This window comes from Phalacrocorax carbo, chromosome Z (genome assembly GCF_963921805.1).
Source record: "Phalacrocorax carbo chromosome Z, bPhaCar2.1, whole genome shotgun sequence".
Classification (NCBI taxonomy): domain Eukaryota; kingdom Metazoa; phylum Chordata; class Aves; order Suliformes; family Phalacrocoracidae; genus Phalacrocorax; species Phalacrocorax carbo.
Window position 1 is genome coordinate 50,651,805 of NC_087548.1, and position 24,822 is coordinate 50,676,626.

Consider the following 24,822-nt stretch of genomic DNA (forward strand, 5'->3'; position numbering starts at 1 on the left):
ACAACACCCTTCTTTGACCACAGTTACTTTCGGAAGTAGTATAGCTTTTTAGACGAAGAAGAAATCCAAGTGGACATGCACATTAAAAGATCTTAAATGAATAAAGCTTTTTGAATAATAATTATATTCTACAGCAATGCTTCAGGATGCAAAGTATGCAAAATTTTGTTATTTACAAGCCCCTTTGCCCACTGCTTTTGCTGTTCTTGGAAAAAGCAGTAAGAAAGAGGAAGGAAAGGAAAAGCAGCTCCCCTCACAGCCTCTCTGAAGCAGAATGGCAACAACCATCTGCTGATCAACACCCTTGGTAGAAAAGTAAGCCAGAGATGTTCCCACTCTGAACCCAAGGTCTGGTAGCTGATAAATGACGGCCTTAATTCCATTTACCCCTAGTTACCCACTACTACAGTCAGGACATACTTGATTATATGTGCTTGAAAATTGGCCAAAAGAAACTGTTCCAGGACATTAACTAGCTAAAATGTAGTAGTTCTACATGGCTAGTTTTCCTAGTCCCTGATCCCTTTGCCAAATCATTGTACGAGGACTGTGAAAATCATTAGGCTGAACTGTGCCACTTGCCGCTGAAAAAATCATATTCCCAGAAAATAGTAAGGCTTAAATAATCTCCATGGACTATTTGTATAAATAAATGCAGCACCTCAGACCAGACTCCTGCCTCCCACACAGTCATGCAGTCCTGGCCTTCACAGCGCTGTGCAGAAGCAGGCTTTGGCCCAAGGCAATCCCTCTCCCGAGCTCTGATTAGGGTCCCATTTCTGAGCTGCTGTGTGCAGGCTACTTGTCTGTTCTGTGTCCCTTTTCCACATGTCCTTGAACATGGAGTCCATTCTGTCATCATCCATCTACAAAGAAATACAGGCAATGCAGTAACAAGAAACCAGGAAGGGAAGGGTACCATCACATCATCTTACTCTTGTGCTTACCAGTACACACATCCAAGATATACTTGCATATTTTCCACCTCCTTTTAACTTCACATTGTTAATGGGCTGCTTATTAATCTATCATATTTTACATTAAATAAGGTATTAATGTTTGTATCGTTTCATTCCCCAGCCCGCTGTCCCTATGTTTTCAGAGTACTCTCCTCTCATTGTAATTCCAATTAGAAAAGCTCCAACATACACACACATTTTAAAGATGACAGATAACTGACCAGCCTCTCTGTTATTCTCTATCTATATGTCAAGTGCATGCCATGCACGTGAAGTCCAGCATTCTTTGAAACTACTTAGTTGCAAGACAGAATCACTCCTGTGTGAAAGGCTCGTTACTCTGGAGGAAGTACAAAAGCACAGACTTCATGTTCTTGGGGTCAGGCCTAACTCAGGTTGCGTGGTTTAAATCCCAGCAGCAAGGAAGGCTGATGCAGCTTGGCAGAGCCCGCATACCTGGAGAGCACTCGTTCTAGAACATAATTTTCCCTAAATGTTCTGTAGCTCCGGACTATGGCTATGTGCCCTGAAAAACCAAACAGCGCTGCCACTGATGCAGTGTACACGTGTATCCCAGGAGACATAGATAGCAAGGGAGAGGTTTTAGAAAACTGAGATTCAACACATCTGTTCCAACCTTCTGTCAGGCATTTGTTGTAAGAAAATAAAACATTTAACTAAGGTTTTTTTATTATCAGTTGAGAGACTCAATTTACAAATCAGCCTGTCAAGATAATGAAATAGAGTTTAAGATACCTGTCAAGTGCCAATAATGAACAACTAGTTACGCAAGCTTATGGTTTAGTTACATTTCTGTGAAAACTAACAATGTTTGTTTTGTAAGAATCACTAACACTGTATTAAAAACTGGATATATAGGTTAAGGATCATGATATCTTTCTATATTTCTCAGCAGCACCTCTGAGTAGGAATTAGCAATATTTAAAATATTCCATTTTAAAAACTGCAAAAAGTACAGGACATTGAAAATAGGTAGTTGACAATGCTGACGATCAGAAAAAGATCAGTCTCTTCCATTTCCATCTATTAGGTGTACAGTGATGATAAAAAAATAAAACAAAGATCTGCTCAAGAATGTATATAATGAAATTCAAATAATCCCTCCAACGAGTAATGGCCTAGTCTGGGGAAGTCCAAACCTCAGTGGTTTGGTCTCACTTAAAATGTACCGTAACTTGCTTTTTATCAATATCAGTATTTCATCCTTTCCAAGAAAGCTATGTCCTCTGGTTCATTTTACATGCTTTCTTCAACAATATTTGCATTTTATTTACTTTGCATTGTTTTATGTAAAAATACCATCTTCCTCTCCTCCAGATGACTGCAGTAGATCTATCCGGGTGCTTACTCCTGGCAATGCTAGCCAACTATTGCTAGCTGCTCTTCCCTCTGTTGAAAGGCAGCAGGTGCTTCACCCAAGTCCACACAACACCTGGGGACTTTGTCGTAATTCTTAGCTGCCATTTGGAAGCAGGATGGCACATTCTGAAGTGGGTCATTTTGCCAGCCTGGACAGCCAGTGCAAGGAGCAGGCTGCCAGCTTGGCTGCAGGGACACCAAATAGAGTGGGCTTTGCATGGCAAAGGCTGCATGCTGCAGCTGCCTCCTGGGGTGAAATTCAGAGAGAAAAAGCTCCCACTGCTGCTTCCACCATTCCACCATCAGAGCCCAGTTCTGCCTATTGATCCACATACAAAGGGATGGGGGAAAAGGAAGGAGAGGACCAAGGGAAGGGTCTTTATACTTCAAGTTGCATCAATGTAGAAAACTAGATTAACAGGTTTTTATTTATTTATTTATTCACTACTTAATGCACACAGAGCTTACTGAGAGTTTTCAAAGGAGTGAAGCCCTCATTGAACTAAAAACTAAAATTTAGTTTGATTTTTAATTAAAAGCATGGGATTAAATCCATCTTTATATAAACACCATTTAAATTTCAATTTCATAGTATACATCAATGAGTCTGTGAGAACTCCTCCTGAGGAATGTAATGAGCTGCTTTATTGAATAAGAATTGATTTAGGCATGTGCTTAAGGGCTCCCTTTCATTAAAACTCAGGAGAAACAACAGCCAGTGTTTCTGTTTTCCCTACGTTTTGCATTATAACCTTTTGGATGTATGTATTTACTGCACATTCATTGCCAGAGGCAGTCATCTTTCTTAGCTCTTAAGATTTTTGCATCTAGATATTACTGTTTAATGTAACCAAATCACTATTACCTGGTCTGGCATGGCTGCTCATTGCACTTGCGGATCTGTGGTTCAGGTTTTGTTAAGTATTTGCACTTTTTGCTGTCCACAAGACTGATATTCTTGTTCATAATCTTTGTACAGGAGACTGTTGTCTTTCTTTCACCTAGTGAAAAAAAGAGCACGTATGTAGGGAAACCAGGAATATGCAACTCTGTTAAAACAGGAAGGACAAAGGTATCTTTATCAGATGCAGCTACTTCACAAACATTTTGGCTAAGAGAACTGTAAAACCTGTACAAGTGTAAAATCTCAGAAGAAAATCAAAGTTAGCAGGAAGCCCAAGAAAGATATTAAAGTTTGTAGGGAATAACGTGATTTTCTAATCAAATGTTTGCACATCACTGTCAACAGAGTTTTCTGGCTTTATTCCTGTAACTAGTCATAGACCAAAGCCTTAGACTTACTGCAATAATTGTTTCTTTCTCAACCATTGAGACCCCAGTGCTGAGAAAAGCTTGCAGAAATATTACACAGAAAGTATGTTTGTTCATTAATAGATAAAATAAGGAAAGAAGTGACAAGTCCTGCTTCTTGGTATTGCTCGGGCTTAGTAGTTTTGCCTGGTTTAGCAGTAAACTGGCAGGCATGGCTGGCACTCAGCTAAGGGAACGAGTGCATGCAACCTTCAGTAAGGAGCCTGCACTATTCCCCATGAACTAAAGCGGCCAGATAACTGACCTGATTTGTAGGGTAATCATTAAGAAGTTGGGTACTGCCTGCAGGAACTAGTGCATGTTCTGTTCAGAAACCTTGCCCTGATGGGTGAGTTGGAGCCTGGTGTCTCTCGAAGCTGAAAGCATTAGAAATCAGAATTTAACATAATACCTACTGCAAGCAGTAACTTTTAAGTAGACTGGAGCCTGATTTCTAGAAAACCAGCAATCTTTGAACTAAAGACTCAATTAGTGGAAAGTAGGTTCATAATCATTTGTTCCTATGGTTACGTTACAACAGTGTTTCTGTCTGGAAGTTTACCAGCAAACAGGGTGCATGCAGGAGTGGGGCAGACTTAAGCATGCAACATTCATCAGAGGTCAGAAAGGTGCCTGTGGATGGAGCGGTTAAGTTATAAATGCCCATGATATGTATGTGTGACCACAGCCGACATTTTACATAGTGCTTGTGTACGTGAGAGCACATGCAACTAATCTATCCTATACAGCATTTGTAATGTTTGACAAGTCTTTCTGCATTTACATATACATCTGTGTATTCATATTCTCTCCCACACAAAGAAAGCTCATCTGCAACACAGGAGACTGCAGACCGTTACATATATAAACATGCACAAAACCACATGGCTTCATCAATAGTTTAATCCTGACATACACTTTAAACATTTAAGGAAAACTACCAATGATTGTTATATTCTTTAATCAGATTCATCAAAATATTGATGTTAAAATTTGAAACACAAATATTTACACAGTGTACAAGCTGGAGCATTTTAATTTCATTATTGATCATATTTAAGCCAAGAACTAAAAGAACAGTTAAAATGGTTTTGTCTAAAGTAAGAAAAATCTTTCACTTGTATTTCAGAATATTTGCAGTAAAGATACATTTTATGGAACTTTGCATTAACTCAACTATTTTAGTTAATAACAAAAAATGAAGGCCAGTTACAACAGAAAAATATGATAAAGATTACTGTAAAACACTTAAATATTTATTTAAGCATTAATGTAGAATAAATTACCGACATACTGCATTTTACCTTCTCCAAATGATAGGTAACCCTAGAAATATTTGTGGCAATAATGATAGATTGTGGTAGCATTACAATAATTTGAAAAATACCTCAGGAAACTGTAAAAAGCATGAATAGGAATGCACTACTAGGAAACAGAGGATGCTACTAGCACCACGTACAAAATACCTTCAGGGAAGAAGCTTTCTTACCAAACCACAAAAAGCATGTTTATGGAAACTACAGTAATCTGTCATGACACCAGGATTGTTCACAGAGTCGAAGGAGCTAGAACACTGTGTTCCTTATGCTGCTGTTATGAGAAAGTAAAGCATTTCCAGGCCTTCTTAGTCATTCACAAGGTGCACAGCAGTTTTCAGAACTGCTGATCAGAGCAACCATGGCTGTCAAGTTTGTAAGCAGGGAAGACAGGTATCAAAAATCAATACAGTATTCACAGTATTGATCTGACTAATTGCACAAGGTATGAACAGTTCTTTATAGGTTGCATTCATTAAAAAAACTCTGAAGTGGTTCTTCAGTGTAACTACCTATTTGAATAACCAGCTTCTAAACAGCAATTTTACATGATTTTGTTACAGCAATACTGGTCAAGTTCCAATATTTGTTTTTGTTTCTGTATTTTGTTCTTCCAAATTCACATTTTTTTATGGTTTATAAACATAAACATAGGAAAAATATCACATCAGCATGCTAGTATCTGCTGTTGTAATATTTGTTCCATATGTTTCTGGATCATCCTCAACTCATGTTACTAACTGTACATATTTGATCTGAGATTGGGGTTCAGCTTTTCTGTAGTTTGCAATGTCTTTTACAGATCATTTATCTTCAATAGTTCCAAATACAGAATGGAATGCATATGAACTTTCTATTCTTGTTCTAGCTCTTGCACTTGTATTTCTTCTTGGAAACTGTGTCCTGAATTTCCTTTGTTAATCTAGATTTTGTTCCTTCACTACTTCACTATCTTTTTCTACTTACTTTAGTTTTAAGCTTTTCCTAGAGTTATCAAAATTCTTTTAACATAATCAGGAAGCATGAGGCTGAAATATGTCCACCATTATGTGGAATCATACGAGCTGCAATGAGGATATTGCTATTAAATATACAACACTGACCATCAGAATCTTAAATATTAATGCATCATGTGTTTTTATTGAGACATATATACACACACACACAGAGTGCATATACAAATTTACACATATTGTATACACACACATATATGTATTGTGTATGTATGTACATATTATATATACATATATATTTTTAATATATATGTGTATGTGTGTTTGTACATCTTTCTTTTATTTTACCTCCTCCACATACAGCATCACAGTCTTCCCAGCCAGAATGAGTCCACATGAAAAGAGGCTCTGGTACTTTAGAGCTCTGATTCTCAGGAAGAGGATCCAGTGGGATTGTGTATTCATAGTGTAGACCATAGCTCTGGTCCTGGAAGAGCAGCACCTACAAGATACAGAGAAGGAAAACCGACCTATGTACACAGACACTGTGGAAGATGAACACCAAACGGTGAGGAGATCATCTTGAAGAGCATGACAGGAAGACTTAATGGTCTGTAGCCACTCATCCCCTGATAGATTTTGTAGAAGAAATTAATGGGAGTACCCAAATGAAGGCAATGAAAAAAACCTATTATAATTATCATAAAGGTCAAAAAGCCCTCCATGTGAAATACACAAACAAAATTCACCAGAAATCTGGAGGACGATTATGTTCTCTGATTTCAGTGCTCTTAAATAGAGGAGGCCTTTCCTAGATGCATCAGATCTAAAACTATTTTAGCTATATCAGCCAACTTCTTGCATTTGAAGTACTTCCTCACCATCTCTCCCTCCTTCTTTCTGATGGCTATAAACATTTCCTCCCCTACACTGAAATGCATCAAAACTCTACTTCTTAATGGAGAATTTGGTGACTGCAATCCTGAAATGGCAATGCTGTGCTATGTTCAGCCAGGATAAAAACATCTGACATTAATCTGAATCTCTCTTCTTAAGCAGCACATCAAATTTTTATGATGTTGTAGGAATGCTGAGACCTTCCATCCTGCCTCAACAATGTAAAGATTATTCTTGGATTTAAATGCATTTTTTTTTAGAAGTAGGCTGAAAGATCTATATATATAAGCAGGTGTGGGTATATATACACAAGCAGGTATATCTTACATAGATCTCATTATCTTCAGGAGCCTGGAAAGAAATATTAGTTACCATGCTATATGATAGGAATGAGGTAAAAAAACCCCAATCCATACTGTCATACCAGTAAATGTAAAGGTGATGTTGTGGGACCTTTGGCTGATATTTTCTCCCAGAGACCTCTCCGAACATAATGGACAGTGGTCCCAGCAATATTGAATGTTCCTGAATGCTCTATCTTCCAGTCACTATTGATCGACTGTTTCCCAGCATCTCGAAGAGCTGCAAAATATATTAAAAAAGACCAATATAAAAGGTGTCTGTTCAGTAGTGATTTGGGCCTTCTTTCACTTCCTGTTTGGATAATTTAACAAGTAGGTGAAATCACATAACTCTGTTTGCAAAGTTATTTATGGGTCCTACTATACATGAGTTCAATTGGAACATGCTTCAGAAACACTTTCTGGAAGGAATGCTTGGCAAAACCATGTCTGTTTAACATTGCTTGAAGTTAACATCAGGGTGTTAATGCCTAGAGAGACTGACAGGCTCCAGCATAATTCACGATTTGATTACTGTACTAATTTAAGGCAAAGGCAACCATTCTCTATTCCTAGGGTGGTCATTTCTATAATCCATAAAGGCATGGGAAACAAAATTTGCACAAGACACTCTTCAAATTTTGTGGAATTAGGCTAAAACTTCAAAAAAGTTCTAGTTCAGAATTCTTCCCCCTCTAATAACCACATTTGCCTTTTTCTCCACCTTACAATACTACTGTCATCCTACCTAAACACCTATTTTATACACTTTCACCACATAATTTGAGGCTTCTAACAAATAAGAAAAACTTGCTCCTTTTGGCTGAATCATTCCTCTTGTTGGCCTAATTTATATTGAAAAGCATCATCAAGTCAGGTAAGATATATTTCATACATTGAGAACACAGGATTTTGCATTAGTTTGCTGTAGTAAAGTGAATAGGTTTTTCTGCAAAGGACATGTAATATTTTTTTTCCTTTATTTTATTTTATTTTCTTCAGATCAGGTCTGAAATAATCATGTGAAGTAGAATATACTTGAAGTCACCTTCTGGACAAGAAATTTTACACATTCCTCTTCATTGAAATTGCATGTTTGGCATCAGACTGTTGTAAGAGAACCTCAACAGTTTAAGCCTTGTCCAACATTTCTTTTTTAAAGTTGTAAGTTAATGTGAGTCACTCCTGTAATCATCTTCTCTCCTATTCATATTTATACTGTTATGTTTTGTTTCTATGGGAAACAATGGCAACAGGTCTATGGACTGGCAGAAAATACAATTGCGTAAGACACCACTGATGTGTACCACTGCAGCACTGTTAATGTTAAGACTATGAAATCCATTAATCCTGTAGAACAAACCTGTACTAAAAATAGCAGTGATTTTACAAGATTAAAAATTGGTTGTTTAGGTTTAAACATTCTATTATTAATGGTAATTAAGTTCCATTTAGGTTTTAAGCTGTAGGAGTCAATCCTCTTCCCAGTGGAGAAACAAAATAATGCACTTGAAAGCGCAGAGGTCCAGTCGGGTCATGCTGCTCAGATGGAGCAGTATCTTCTCCCTGGAGAGCAGAGGAGTTTGCATCGTTTGTCTTGTCTTTAAAATGAATGTGTGTGCCACACAATGCAGACATGTGCAGGGGACTGGAATCCTGGCCCCAGAATATGGAAATATACCAGATCTTGCATTTTCTGCTTTCAGATTCCCCACTTGAGCCACTGGGGATAGACAAAGTAAGAAACGGTACCCTCAAGCCTAAAATTTAGGCTTGGATTCTGGCAGTCCAGCTTCTGTTCTTGACTCTCTCACACCCCATATTGTAAGCAAGTTTACCTGAGTTTTGTTCCACCACACATGTACTCCCAATCTGCCTAGCTTTCAATAAAGGAAGATTTCCTGTACAAATAAATGCAATACAGGAAGAAAATTCAGCATACAAGTGTATCCTCTCTCAGGCTATAAAACAAATTGTGCAGTACATCTACAACTAAAAAGACAAACAAAGAAAACTCAGACTGGGAAAACCTACTGCAACTGTGACCAAGACCCAAATTCCAGTGCTAAACAAGGGAGCTAATTACAAGTGCATCTCTGCAGAGCATAAATTAGCTATCATCACAATGACAATTAAGTGATGGTGATGACTGCAATGTATTTTTTAATTACTGTACCAGGGATACACACTCTTCCTATTTTAATGAGGTGCAAGAGGCTACACAGCCATAGAGATGTAACATTTCACAGTTCAGATATTACATCTCCCAGTGTTCAGTGGGGAGCAACAGTGCCCTGGTCCTGGTCCTCCACTTGGTAAATCTGTGCTTACTTATCCTTTTATTGTTTTCTACAGAAAACTAAAGTACTATTGCAAAACAGTAGTGCTGAATTAACTTTTAAATGTTTTCTTAAGTCGATATTGCCACACTTTACGGAGAGATGAAGAAAAAAGACATTTGTACCAAAATAAAAGGGAAGTTGGCATCTTTGTGAATTGTGAATTTTGCCTTTTGTTCTGTACAAAATTTAGTCACACTAAAGAAAAGTACTAAAACAATGTCATTTTGTCTGACTCCTATTTTTCTCAAGAAAATTGACAAATACAAAAAATGTCTGAAATTCAATTCTAAATGAGAGTACCTCTGCTGATCTCTTTGTCAAGGAAGTCATTGTTTTACTTCCATTCAGGTTATCATGTGTTCCCTTCAAGCCATCTTAAGAACATTAAGATTTGATATTTGAGTAACTTTTTGAAAATTTTGATGTATCATCCCACAAGGAACAAAATTCTGACTTGACCTTACATATATGGTGCCACTACAACTCATCAAGATACACATAATTTGGCATAACATGTTATTGTTTCTGTTTAAACTATTTACATTATTTTGTCTTTGCATTTAAAGTATTTTTTCCAACTTTTTATTAAACAGGAAGATACTTAAAGATGCTAACATCAACTAAGTTTTCAGTTTGTAGTACCACACAGGACACACACCGTTCAATAGATAGTATCTCTTATTATAAGAAGAAATTCTATACAACATTGCCTTTCTTCTACAAGGTCACAAGTTGATAATTCCTTGCTGTTTTCTCCAAATTAACTAAAGATCAGCCCTGATATTATAATCTGCAGCAAACTTTCCTTCAGTTGCTGCTTCTTCAGTCTTTTCGTAATTGTTGTTTCGATGTTAAGGAAACTAAAGTAAGAGGAGAGAAACAAACAAGAGAAAAAAGCTATCAAGTGGGCATGCAGCAGATTGTTAAATGTTACCAACAGAATATCTTCTTTGTACATTCCAGAAAAATTTTTATGACATATTCCAGCAATTAAATATTTATTTTAAAACCAATCAGTCAGGGCTATAGTTAAGGCACTTAACAGCTATTACTAATATGCCCAGATTAGAGTGGAAAAATCTAATATGGAGAAACTCACAGATACAAATGTCACTGTCCTTGCTGAACTGTTTTCCATACACATTTTTGTTGAATTTAGAAAATAATATTTCTACCATTCATTTTTAAGTATTGTTATGCATGATCAATATTTACTAAATGGCAAGTGGGGGTTTTTTTGGAGTAACAAATGTAATTGTAAACATCTCTCTTGTATTCATGTGTGAATTAAACCAATGAATAGGCAACACAAGCTCACAGGTGCTATTCTGTTTTATAAGCAGTAACTATCAAATTATGTGCCATATTCTCTGGTCTACATGTTGCTAGAAGCCATTGATAGCATTTTAGCATCACCTCAACTCATTAACCCCGACTGGTCATTAGCATCCAGAAAATCCTTGTGTTAAGGTCATTACTGCTATTACAATGAGAAACTGGTAACAGGGAAGGCAACATGCATGTTTTGACATGATGGGACAACAAACATAGTTCATATAAAAAAAGAGACTGCTTGTATTTTCCCACAATAACTCTTGAAAATAGAAAGGAATAATCAAGGTGTCCAGCTTATTTCTGTTACACTGTACCAATCATTCCATGCTAAACAGTAATAAAGGCACCAATTTAGAAGTAACTCACCTAAAGGCATATATGTAATCTAATGAAAATCAAGGACTTTTAAGACTATGTTTAGAAGTAAGTGCTAGACTGCTTAAAATTACTAAGCACTACTTTTGCTTGCTGTGCTGCAATGTTCACATAATAAAATTAATTTTAAACCAGAAATTGATTCCTGATCTGTCTGCCTATTTTCTTAGTTACATGTTTTTAGTCATAGTTTTGATGACCTATTTACAGTTCCTTTATCACTTTTATTTTACAGAACAACAACACAAGTTCCCTCAGTATCAGATACAATTGTACAGGAATATTTAATTAAGGGTGTAGATATATGTATAGGTATGTACATATATACATATCCATGGCTGTTCCATCATTCTACATAGACAAGGAACATTTATTTCTAGAAAGAAACCTGACATACATTAAAATGTGTATATGCAAAAATACAATCTTATCTGTCTGGATAATAATTCAAACTCACACAAGACTTCCTGGAAATTGTCTGCTTAGTTTTTGTTGTTACAAACTACAGTACAAATGCATTGCTGACAGCTTTCAAAGATAGCAACTTAATCACAAATGCTAAAGAATGCATATTTCATACAACCATAGAAAGATTTGGGTTGGAAGGGACATCTAAAGATCCTCTTGTTCAAACCCCCTGCCATGGGCAAAGATGTCTTTCACTAGATCAGGTTGCTCACAGCACCATCCAACCTGACCTTGGACACTTCCAGGGATGTATCCACTATTTCTTGGGCAACCTGTTCCAGCATCTCACCACTCTCATTGTAAAAATTAACTTTCTTATACCTAATCTAAATCTCTACCCCCTTTTCATTTGAAAGCATTGCCCCTTGTCCTGTCACCAGAGATCATGGTAAAAAGTCTCTCTGTTTTTGTGTAAGTCCCCTTCACATACTGAAAGGCCAAAATAAGGTCTCCCCAAAGCTTTCTCTTCTCCAGGCTGAACAACTCCAACTCTTTCAGCCTGTCTTGATAGGAGAAGTATTCCAGCCCTCTGATCATTTTTGTGGCCCTCCTATGGACCTGCTCCAACAGGTCCATGTCTTTCTTGTGCTGGGGATGCCAGAGCTGGATGCGGTACTCCAGGGAGGGTTTCAGAAGAGTGGAGTAAAGGGGGACAATCACCTTCCTTGACCTGATGGCCACACTTATTTTTATGCAGCCCAGGATACAATTGGCTTTCTATGCTGTAAGGACACATTTGTGTCTCATGTACATTTTTTCATCCAACAGTATCCTGAAGTCTTTCTCCACAGGGCTTTCAATCAACTCACCACCCATTCTATATTGATATTAAGGATTGTCCTGGCCCAGGCGCAGGACCTTGCACTTGTCCTTGTTCAACTTCTTGAGGTCGACATGGGCCCATTCCTTGAGCCTCTCAAGGTGCCTCTGGTTGGCAAGCCTTCCCTCAAGGGAATCAACGGCACCACTCAGCTTGATGTCATCTGCAAACTTGCTGATGGTGTGGTCAATCCCACTATGTCACTGAAGAAAATACTAAATAGCATTGGTCCCAGTATGGACCCTTGAGAGACACCACTCATTACAGTTTCCACTTGGTCATGGAGCCATTGACTGAAACTCTTTGGATGTGGCTACCTGCAACTCAATATTCATCTAACAGTCCATCCATCAAACCCATCTGTCTCTGATTTAGCAGCAAGAATGTTGTGGGGGACCACATCAAAGGCCTTACAGAAGTCAAGGTAGATGACATCAGCTGCTCTTCCCTTGTCCACTGATGCAGTCACTACATCATAGAAGGCCACTAGATTAGTTAGGCATGATTTGCCCTCAGTGAAGCCATGCTGACTGTTTCTAATCACGTCTGTCTTTCATACGTTTTGACATAACTTCCAGCAGGATCTGTTGCATGATTGTACTGGGCACTGAGGTAAAGCTGAGTGGTCAGTAGTTCCCAGGGTCCTCTGTTTTACCTTTTTTAAAAATGGTGAAATATTCCTTTTTCCAGTTGCTGGGGACTTCACCTGACTGCCAGGACTTTTCAAATATGCTTGAGTGTGGCTTCACAATTACATCAGCCATTTCCCTCAGGATCCTTGGATGCATTTCATTGAGTCCCATGGACTTGTGTATGTTCAGATTCCTCAGGTGGTCGCAAACCTGATCTATGATGGGAGTGACTTCATTCCACCAGTCCCTGCCTTGACATTCAGGGACTTGAGAGATGTAGGAAGAGTGTCTATCATTGAAAATGAGCCAAAATTTGTTGACTACCTCAGCCTTCTGTCTTATTTATCAGGGTGCGTGTAGGTGTGTGTATGTACATTTTCTTTATTCTTCCTTTTCTGACTAACGTACCTGTAGAAGACCTTATTATTCTTCTCATTCCTTGCCAAATTCAGCTCTGACTGTCCCCTAGCTTTCCTAATCACATTCCTATGCATCTGGGCAGTGTCCCCATATACTTCCCAGGATATGTGTCCCTGGCTTTACTGCCGATGCATTTCCTTCTTACAGTTTAGTTTGACCAGGAGATGCCTACTCAGCCATGCCGGTCTTGTGCCTTCCTTGCCTAGTGGGAATTGTGGGATCCTGTGATCTAGGAAAAATGTCCTTAAAGAGCTGCCAGCTCTGTCAGAACTCCTTTATCCCTGAGGGCAGTTTCCCAGGTGGTCTAATCTGCTAATTCCTTAAATAACTGAAAGTTTGCTCTCCTAACATTCACGGTCCTGGCATTAGTCTTCACCTGGCTCATATCCCTCAAGATCACGAGTTCCACCTGGGCATGATCGCTGCAGCTCAGGCTGCAGATCACCAATCGTGACCTCTCTGAACAGTTCGTATGTGTTGGTAGGCAACCAAAAAGATCCAGTAATGCTGTTTCTCTGGCTGGGCTGTCTACCACCTGGATTAAATAATTATCCCTGATGCACTCCAAGAGTCTCCTGGACTGCTTACAGCTTGCTGTGCTGTTTTCTCAGAAGATGTAAAGTTACTGAAGTCCCCAAACAGGATTAGAGCCTGCAAGCATGATGTTTCCTGTAGTTGAAGTAAGAATGCTTCATCGACAGGCTCCCCTTGGTCAGACAGCCACAAAGTTTCCTTTGTTGGGTTGGTCCCTGATTTTTACCCATAAGCTCTCAATCTGTTCACTGCTGCTTTTCGAAGGCAGCTCTGCAAATTAAATACTTTTTATATAGAGGGCATTTGTTTCATCTTGATGCAAAATGTTTTCAAAAGGTGTTACTTATTAACCATCTTCTGTGGCCCTCTATATATGAAAGGAAACCATCCTTAGTCTAAGTGGACTCTGGTCTCTGCTATGGGACCAGGTCCTCAACTGGCTTCACTTGAAATTAGAAATTATACACTGTAAGAATTTGGCCCAAGGTATTTTAAAACTATTAGCATTGTCAGAAATGAGGGATTCAAAATTTTGTATTACTTGTCAGACACCATCTGCTTTCCCACACCCAAAATATGGTACAACATGCTTTTTTTTTAACCGGGAAACATACTTCATAAAGAAAATCAGTCAGGAACACAGCACACCTATGAATATTATACCTGTAAGAGAACTGGCAATTACAATGTCATGTGGTGTTAAATTGCACGTCCAAAGGGTCTATATCCCTGAAGCAGCTTGATCACATATTTGAGAATAATGATATAGCTAATCTGCTTCTTTAGTTCAGCTGAAAACAAATAACCTCTCATTTCCAATTAGCACAGAAAAATTTCAGGTTTTAGATTGTAAGTCACTGTTGTCTGTAGAGTTATATATCATTAACTGATCTTATTAATTCATTACGGGGTCTGGACCTGTCATGTCATTATACAGGTGTTACGTGAATGAGCTCTCTAATCTCAAAGCCTGGTGTCTCTTATACAAAAATACTGTAAACTTCCTTTTTGTATCCGACATTAAATTTTTTTTTTTTCAAAAAGACTTTTAACTTCTGCCAAATATATATGAAAATTTAGCGCCAGAAAAGGAATTATCTTAGACCACAGGAATCTAGATAACAGTTGAAACAAGTTTCTTATAGCTGTTCTTACAAAAATTTTTTAAAGTCACTGACAATGAACCAAGTCTCATGTCAACATGGTTATAAGCAGACAAGGTTATCACTGCTAGTTTATTCTTTAAAAATAAATCTCAAAGTTCTTTCTTAAAATAATGAATTCTAATTCCAAAATTAATAAGTATATGCTTTAGGAAAGAGTCTCAGATAAACACTTCCCCCCCCCCCCCCCCCCCCCAATACTGCTACAAATAATTCCTATTCTTGAATACTCTACTGATGAAAGAAGACTCACATTCTCTTCTGCATTTTCTCATATAACTTCAGCAGGGAGGAATACCTAATGTTTGGCTATATCACTGCTCCTATCTCCCCTTAGAGGAGAAGAGACAGGACAGACCTCAACAGATCCAGCAACTCAGTAAATGCAGTTGCAAGTTCTACCTTATCTTTTCTCATAGGATGCCAGAGCTCCTGTTACTGTGGTGTGTGTTGATATATCTCAGATAAAGAGGATATCTGAAGTGTTCCGTAAGAACTCCTCTGAAGATCTGCTTCAATGGCACAATCACCCAGTGATGCTACTGACATGGGCTCTATTTTTATTAATCACTTCAGCAACATCATCGCCGCTTCCAGATCATAGTGATTCTGCTTTCTGACCATAAAGTAAATCCAGAGACAGGCATTTCATTTTTACTACCTCTGCATTTGAGCTGTGTTGTACAACTGGGATCCAATCTTCCCTCAGTTTAAAACAGCTTCTACTTTGTACGACACAGCTCTTAGTGTACACTGGATTAAATTGTGTTTACAGCTATATCTCTAATTATACTATTATTAATTATATGAGGAGCTATATTATTTATCCTTAAATGTGTACATGACAATTAGCAAAACAGAAATAGTGTTGGCCTGTATTGACTCATCTCAAGTACAGAAGTGCAGAGAGCAAAGTACTATGCAACATAAAATTAGCATACAGAAACATAAAGATAGAAAACAAATCAGAAACACGAGAATTTAATATGTATTGCATTTCATATTCTAAGTCACAGTATTTTGAGGAATATTGTTTCTAAAGTGAAAGATTTATGCCCTCTCCCCAAAACTTTCAATATGTTACTCCTATTCAGAAATGTCCCTATTCAAAATGTTACTCCAGTTCAGATTGTTATGATTTCAGAATAAATCTCCTTTAAGTGAAGAAAGTTTAAATACCATTCATTAGTAAAAAAGAGAAAAAAAAAAGTCCAACAACACAAGTTTTATTCAAAATACTGTAGCAGACCAGTTCCTGCTTCCCCATAGAGGCTTAACAAAAAAATATTGCAATGAAATACTGGCCGATCATTATTCAGACCAACATTAGTGAAATGAAGAAAAGTAAAATCAAAGTGACAAGCAATTAATAGCAAATTATGTGCTAATGGGTATCTTTCAAAAATAAGCAGTATGACTGACATTATTTCATGGGCATAAAAAGCATGACAGTCTTTTTACCTTTTGTAAGGTAAGGGATGAATCAGTTTGCTACTCATGAAAAAGGAATTAGTTTCCCCAAATACAGATCCAGCATTTATTTAATTTTTGCATTATTTTAAAAATAAAAAGTAATAGTATTTCTGTTGCCCATGTATGTTAACACAGTAGACACAGGGGGAAAAAAAGCTTGGAAAATTTAGAAAATTTGTCAATAAAATTTCAGTTATCAATTTGTCACTCTACACATCCATCTCTATGGTCCATTGGGGAGCAATGAGATAATCCAGATGTCTAAATCTCCTGTGATATCTTAACAGGGCAGGTGCAGACCCTATAATAAACCAAGAGTCACACACTGAAAACTTAAGCTGTTGTAATTCATATTCACCATATTCAACATTCCCTCAACTGAAGTACTGAAAACACTCAGGTAAAAAGTTTCTTAGTATAGGTATTATGAGCAGAACTAAGAACAGTGATCTAATCAGAGAATTTTTAATTTCTTTGTCCTAGTCCTCAAACTAAGTCTCTCTCAATTTAAACTTAAGCAGTGCATGGAACAGCACCAATTGTGATATTTCATACATTCACTTAAACACCGTAACAATAATAGTAACAAATTATACTCTCCTACACGATAGCATTAGAACTCATTAAAAGAGAAAAGCTTTTTTTTTAATATATGAAGACAATTTCATAGAAATGCAAAAGCTAAAACTAAACTAAAATAAAATGTTATTAAGTTTGTCCATTAAAACATTCAGACAACTAAAAATAATGCAAATAAATACTTTTCTGTTTTCTTAGTTTAATTTTAGAACTTTTGTTTGACTTTGTTGGTCAGCATGGTTTTTTTGCTGAGTGCAAATTATTCCACGTTTCAGCATAAAACTCTTTTCACTAGTTTTATTGTGAAGTATTTTCTTTAGCACTTTCTATATGAAAATTTGAAAATGTTGAAGATAAGTTATGCAGAACTTTTCTTAAATCATCTGAATACATTCTTTGAAACATTCTCTAAATAAAATTAGATGAAACAAAAGTTCAAAATAAAACCTATATGAAGACTGGTGCTATAACAATTCATTTTGTTATTTCTGCAAACCTTCTTTAGAAGTATTTTTCACAGATTTTTTTTCCATTCATTTTTTTTTAATCACAAAAGCATGTTTAGCTAGCACTCTTCATTGCTGACCAAAACAGGACATGAACACTAAAACATATGACATTTACCTAAATAACTGTGAGCTGGTTTTTCTTCCACAACTTTGATTCTCCTTGCTCCTGCAGGTATCACCAAAGCTTCCACATAACCTAGACATGAGGCCAGATGTCCCAAGGTAAATAGAAAAGCACAGAAAAGTACATGTATGTTTTTTCATTTCTCCTCCTCTATTTTATAACAAGTTATAATTTATATAGCAATGGTTTGAGGGTTCTCACAAATGGTGCAACAAACTATGAAGCTGTGCATTATATGTAATATATATACATGACATACAATTAAAAGAGTATAGCAATGTAAAGCATAACAAGAACTGGTGAGGCTGGGAAGATTGGGACTAGAACAGATGAAGTTGTCTCTGGCCATGTAGTTCAGTGTCATCCTCACCACAAAATGACCATAACAGAATTCAAACTTTACTCAATGTGTAGAGACAAATGATATAGCACTAAAGATCAAACATCCTCCCACTGTTTGGCTTTTGGGTTTTGTGCTCTCTCTTTTCTTGTGTTAACACATCCAAACCCTACTTTAGTTTTGAAGTCTACTCATTAGTTATTTGCTTTACATAACAATTGCTTCTTTAGAGCGTGGGACTACGACATGCTGTTGAGCAATTTGCTTTAAGTAAAAAGGGGTGAAAAGGCAATGCAGATGAAAAACACTGTGCAAGCAGGAATGTTATAAATAAATAAAAACATATTATCCAGACAAACTTCAAAAAGTGGACAGTAAACCAGGCTTTTGTTTTGCGCAGCTATGTAATGTTCTATAACAAAATACTAAACATTTACAACACCTTTCCAATATCATGAAACATGAAAATCAAATTGCTGCAAAGCAGCGTTATTTAACTTTAATTTCCTTAAGAGATAATAACACTTTTTAAGTATTTCTGACATCCTAACTTCTAGAGAAAATAACTTACACACTTCTTTAGAAGGCAATACCACAATATTATGGATTATCAAAGAACCCTGAATAAACTTGAAAGTGTGTGGATATTCACATTAGCTATAAAAGAGAGCTGATATATTGTAATTTGTATTAGCAGCCACCACCTTTGTAGTTTTTGATCTTGTAGTCCTCCAGACTCATCTGTGCTTTGGGATCTCTGTTCTGCATTAACTTCAGCTTAAGAGGGGGCCAGACATAAACATTTGAAGACTATGCATAACTTTTTCTTAAAGTACTATACTTCAGTCTGTAATGCACTGAAGTCCTTGATTTTTCAAAGACATACTGGCTGTTTCTAATTACAGTAGTTTTTGATGTGATTTACTTACTGTCTTGAAATTCTGCACATTTTCTACTCAAAAAACTGAAAGTGTAATGGCAAACAAATGCTGAAAACAGCTTGCCAAACGCTGTTTCAAAGAAAGGACTTTTCCTGGAGAGAAGGTATACATGGTGCATGGCACACATTATTAGGATTTCAATCCTCTACTCTGTCAACACTGTTGTGCTGGAGCCAGTCAGTTATTCTCATTCAAAGAACAGATCACAGCAGTGTTTGAAAATCTCATGTTCATTCTGCATCAGAAAACCTATTTGCTTTTTAAGATAAGTTATTATTAGAATAAAACAATAATATAAACATATGACTGCTTCACACATTCAGCTTTATGTTCTCCCACTGCCTAGCTTGGTTTAATGATGTTACTCTAGGTCACATATCATAATTTGGATACTTATTTGAAGAACACTAAATGAATCCCAACACTATAAGAAGAGCAATGAAGCTGGTGAAGGGTCTAGAGAACAGGTCCCCTGAAGAGGGGCTGAGGGAATTGGGGTTGTTTAGTCTGGAGAAGAGGAGCCTGAAGGGAGACCTTATTGCTCTTTACAGCTACCTGAAAGGAGACTGTAATGAGGTGGGTGTTGGTCTCTTTTCCCATGTAGCAAGTGATAGGACGAAACACCCTCAGGTTGTGCCAGGGGAGGTTTAGATTGGATATTAGGAAAAATTTCTTCACTAAAAGGGTTATCAAACCCTGTAACAGGCTGCCCAGGGAAGCAGTTGAGTCACCATCCCTGGCAGTATTTAAAAGATGAGTATACATAGTGCTTAGGGACATGGTTTAGGGGAGGACACGGCAGCGCTACGCTTACAATTGAACAGGATGATCTGAAGGGTCTTTTCCAACCTAAATGATTCTACGAAAAATTTACACTTCATTTCTTTACTAAAAATACAAATTTTATTTCACAGTTTTTTTAAAAAATCAGGCTCTTCTATGAAATAACGTGTGTCTTAATGGAAGATAAATTAGATAATTCCTTAGTTTTGTAATTTAAACAGTTTGCAGTAATTTTGCAACAATTAAATTTAAAAATACTCACGCATTCTTATCTTACATGTCTTCTTATCTTAAAAAGTAGATCTGAAGTTTTTGTGAGGAACTGCATAATTTTAAGAAGTATAGTTTTTTAAAATTCCCAATGGTCAAAGTAACCAAACAGCTACTGGTGTCCTGAGTATTTGAAATAAACAGACTTACCTGCTCCTCTGGTATGGTTAAAATCACCTTTAATAACTTTGCATGACTTTCCATTACCATTGCATACACCGCAATGATCTTCACGAGCCAGAGATCCTAATATGCCATCGCACCCAAATTTCTGTGGGAGAAGAAAATACAGTTGTTGAGACACAGGCCATGTTTTTCATAAACCTGCCTTTAGTAGTGGGCATCTAACCCTTTTGCAAGACACCCTAATCAACATGATCTAGCCCTGCTCAGGATGAGGGTTGCACCAGTTCATGTGCAGAGATCTCTTCCATACTAATTTTCTCCATTTCCAACATATAAATTGTTGCATACACTCTTCCTATATTCTTGGCTAACGCTACCAGCTGCTCTCCAAGAGGAACACAACTGTGTTCCCACCTCCTCACAGAACCTCTGGCACTTCTGAGCCACTATGCAACACACCCCACAGGCGCTCCTGCTCAGCGACTGCAATGTGTGCAACTCTACTACTTTCTAGTCAAAATATGGGAGGTCCTTTGCCACACCTACAATGCTAAAGTGCTGTCTAATGTCAACCTAATGTCTTATCTGAATAGGATGTGAACATGTCTGGGAATCATAGAATCATAGAATGGTTTAGGTTGGAAGAGGCCTTTAGAGGTCATTCAGTCCAACCTCCCCTGCAATAAGCAGGGACATCTTCAACTAGACCAGTTTGCTCAGAGCCTTGAATGTTTCTAGGGATGGGGCATCTACCACCTCTCCGGGCTACCCGGGCCAGTGTTTCACCACCCTCATTGTAAAAAATTGGTTCCTTATATGCAGCCTAAATCTACCCTCCTTTAGTTTAAAACCATTACCCCTTGTCCTGTCACAACAGGCCTTGCGAAAAATATTCTCCCCATCCTTCCTATAGTTCCTCTTTAAGTACTGGAAGGCTGCAATAAGGTCTCCCCAGAGCCTTCTCTTCTCCAGGCTGAACAACCCCAACTCTCTCAGCCTGTCCTCATAGGAGAGGTGCTCCAGCCCTCCAGTCATTTTTTGTGGCCCTCCTCTGGTCCGCTCAAACAGATCCACATCCTTTCTGTGTTGAGGGCCCCAGAGCTGGATGCAGCACTCCAGGTGGGGTCTCACCAGAAGGGAGCAGAGGGGCAGAATCACCTCCCTTGGCCTGCTGGCCATACTTCTTTTGATGCAGACCAGGATATGGTTGGCTTTCTGGACTGCAAGTGCACTCTGTTGGCTCATGTCCAGCTTTTCACCCATCAGTACCCCCAAGTCCTTCTCCACAGGGCTGCTCTCATTCCCTTCATCCCTCAGCCTGTCTTGATACCAGGGGTTGCCCAACCCAGGTGCTGGACTTTGCCCTTGGTCTTGTTAAACCTTGTGAGATTCTCACAGGCCCACCTCTCCAGCTTGTCTAGGTCTGTCTGGATGACGTCCCATCCTTCTGGTGTGTCAATGGCACCGCTCAGCTTGGTATAACATGCAAATTTGCTGAGGGTGCACTCGATACCACTGTTTATGTCATTGATGAAGATATTAAATAGTACTGGCGCCAGTATGGACCCCTGAGGGACACCACTCGTCACTGGTCTGGACATGGAGCCATTGACCACTACCCTCTGGACGTGACCATCCAGCCAATTCCTGGCTGGAATATGTAAATATAAATTGTATTTGTGTTTTGATAAAAAGCATTCAGTTTAAAACTAATTAAGTTTACTCAAGCACCTCCACATTACTGCATTAGACATATTTCTGTCAATAAACATTAGTGGTAGTTTGACAATGGGAATACAATTAATATGATATGCTGGTCTGGTATGAAATAAAAGCCTTTTAAAGTAGAAATCATCACAGGGTAATCTGTTACACTGTATAAATGCATCTGACAAAACCAGTTAAACTTCAATACTGTTTGATAAAAAATGAAGACAAAAGCTAGGTTAAAGAGAAAATAAAGGATTCCTTTAGGAACAGAAACCATGGTTATCAAGGAGCCAGTCATTTCCAAACAAGTTATTACTTCTCTTAATGCACGTAATTTTTATTAAGAGTTCTTCTACCTATAGAAGCAACATAGATTTCAAAACACTGATGACACAATAAGCATTCAAAGAACTGTGTATCCAAAATGGCACAACTACAAAATAGAAATACCTAACCCTACAGCTGTAGTCCCCAAAGTTCTTCCTACCGAGTTGTCTAAAAAGACAGCGTAAAATGTTGAAGAACTTACAAATTAGACTTTAGATCTGATTAGCACCTATATCTCTGACCCTTGATATGCCAAGAAGCCAACACAATCTTAGTTGGCTTTTTTTGATCTTTATTAGTCAGTTGTGAAAGTGAATGATAAAACAAACAACTTTTTTTTCAGGAAAAAATGGGCTATGTTCCTTTTTCGTGATTAAACATGTAATTGTTACATGGTGAACAAAAGCCTCAGTTCATCAAAGTTTTTCAGAGTATTCTTGTTACATGCACTCAGTCACTCAAGAAAGGATAACTATATGTACATATATGTATTTGTGTTCGTATATACAAGCATGCATGCATCCTTAAGTTAATCTGTTGAAGTTATTACAGTATTTAGCAATGTTGTTTCTGCGTTAAAGTTTGTTTTTTCTGCTGAATTCACTGTGTGCAATGAGAAGTGGACAAAGAAAAAAAACCAGCCCTGTGGGATTTCTAAATAAAAGGGTCTCCATACGAGGCACTATAAAAGCAACAAAAGAACTTCTATGAACCAAATGAATTCTGAGGATCACGAGTAGCATAAGCACTCAGCTTTACTTATCTGTTATTCAGCTCCTTTGGTGGTTTATTTAGATGTAAACTCTTGTACTGTTGAAAAAGGCAGAATTAGACATACATATGTGTACCCCATGGCAAAATTTCCCAACCTGTTGAAAGCTGAGGCTTCCTCTAGAAGATGAAATCAGTTATACTAATTTTCCACTCTGCAGCAGTTTAAGCATCCTTATCATCACAGACACAAATTCCCCAAGCTAACAGCTGCTTTGCATACTGTGTTCCACTCAGTGAAATTCATTTAAAATATTTTAATATGACACAAGAAGATCCATTCAGTCTTGGTCACGCATATTGCAACATGTTATCAGAGAAATAACATGCATGCATAACAGACGTATGTGCTTGCATATGTGTGCCTGTGTATCCAGGTTCTGAACAAGTAATTCATACCTGGCATCTGCCGTCTGCACAGACGTCTAACCCATGCTGGCCACAAGAAGTCCCATCCATCACCTTTTCGGTTAGAAGAACGGGTTGATCCTTTCCAGCCGGTGAACAGAATAAGGCACATGGCTTTTCTATAGTAGCAATTGATGGGAAAAAACCACCAAATTGATAAAAGTTCTTTTAAGAAATACAGAGTTATTATTAACATAATTTTTTAAACTGCTATTTTCTTATCTGTGTGGTATGAATCTACGTTAGCATAACAAGTTTTCTTAGATATAGTGAAAACAAAAGGATTTTGATCCTTTTCTCATCTGTTTGAAAAACTCAGATTCCTTCTCCTGCTAGAGCATACTGGTGCTATAAACTTGGCCTACATAGTACTCATGTCATGTTCATTGTTGCAATTAAGAATATGCACATTACAGCTGTCGGAATATTTTAGTTGTAACCTATACTTTCATTCTACTATATTTTTGGCAGATCATAAATATTGGTGAAAAAAGAAACTTAACACTTTCCAGATTTTTTAACTATGCAGGTCAAAGAGAAAAAAATCAAGTAACTGAAATACCCTGGGAAGAAAAATATATGGATTTACAAAGTACACATTAAAAAAAAAGACAAAAAACTGAACACATTCTTTCTAACATCTTTATCATCTACATTTCTAAAACATTCTGCAAATAATTTATAAATTTGAAAGAGAATAAAAAAGTAATAGTGTCCTGTATCCATGTATTAGGCATACATGTATCCATGTATTCCTAATGGTCACCATTTATAAATAATGAAGTTCGCTTCACCACTGCCAAAGTAATACCAAATAAAATAAAATAAGTTTCCTCTCAGTGGCCAACTGAGTACAAAATGACATGATTTTTTATATCTTTATTCACAAGAGTACTGACTCAGAACTTCTTCCTAAATCTGTTGCAAATTTTAGAAAAGATAATATCAATCCTGAAGTTGAAACTGATTTCACTTGGACACAGTCTACGCCACTCTGACTTCATACTGACTTCTAGATTCCTGGAGTGCATTTTTATTAGTAAATTAAACAGTTCCAGGAAACGTTCATGGCCACTGGAATGCTATTGTCTATACAGCTGAACTGTAAAACAGTCTATGCCACATTTTTTTGCCTGTGCTAACTAGCACTAGCTTGGTCTAGACTGGAAATTGCCACCTGCAAAGGACCATTTCCAAAAAGCCATTTGGATGTCA

At 37.5% G+C, this 24,822-nt stretch overlaps 1 protein-coding gene across 3 annotated transcripts in view; it reads right to left on the minus strand.

The window, feature by feature from the left end:
• ADAMTS19 (ADAM metallopeptidase with thrombospondin type 1 motif 19) overlaps window positions 1-24,822 on the minus strand; it is a 155,348-nt gene that overhangs the window by 24,472 nt on the left and 106,054 nt on the right. For all 3 annotated transcript variants that reach the window (XM_064438674.1, XM_064438673.1, XM_064438675.1), the window contains 7 exons: window positions 23,599-23,726; window positions 20,416-20,536; window positions 17,923-18,003; window positions 7,241-7,398; window positions 6,268-6,421; window positions 3,205-3,340; window positions 662-866 (listed from right to left, as the gene is read on the minus strand). In XM_064438674.1, coding sequence (XP_064294744.1) covers window positions 662-866; window positions 3,205-3,340; window positions 6,268-6,421; window positions 7,241-7,398; window positions 17,923-18,003; window positions 20,416-20,536; window positions 23,599-23,726 — 983 coding nt within the window. The remainder of the gene's footprint in view (window positions 1-661; window positions 867-3,204; window positions 3,341-6,267; window positions 6,422-7,240; window positions 7,399-17,922; window positions 18,004-20,415; window positions 20,537-23,598; window positions 23,727-24,822) is intronic.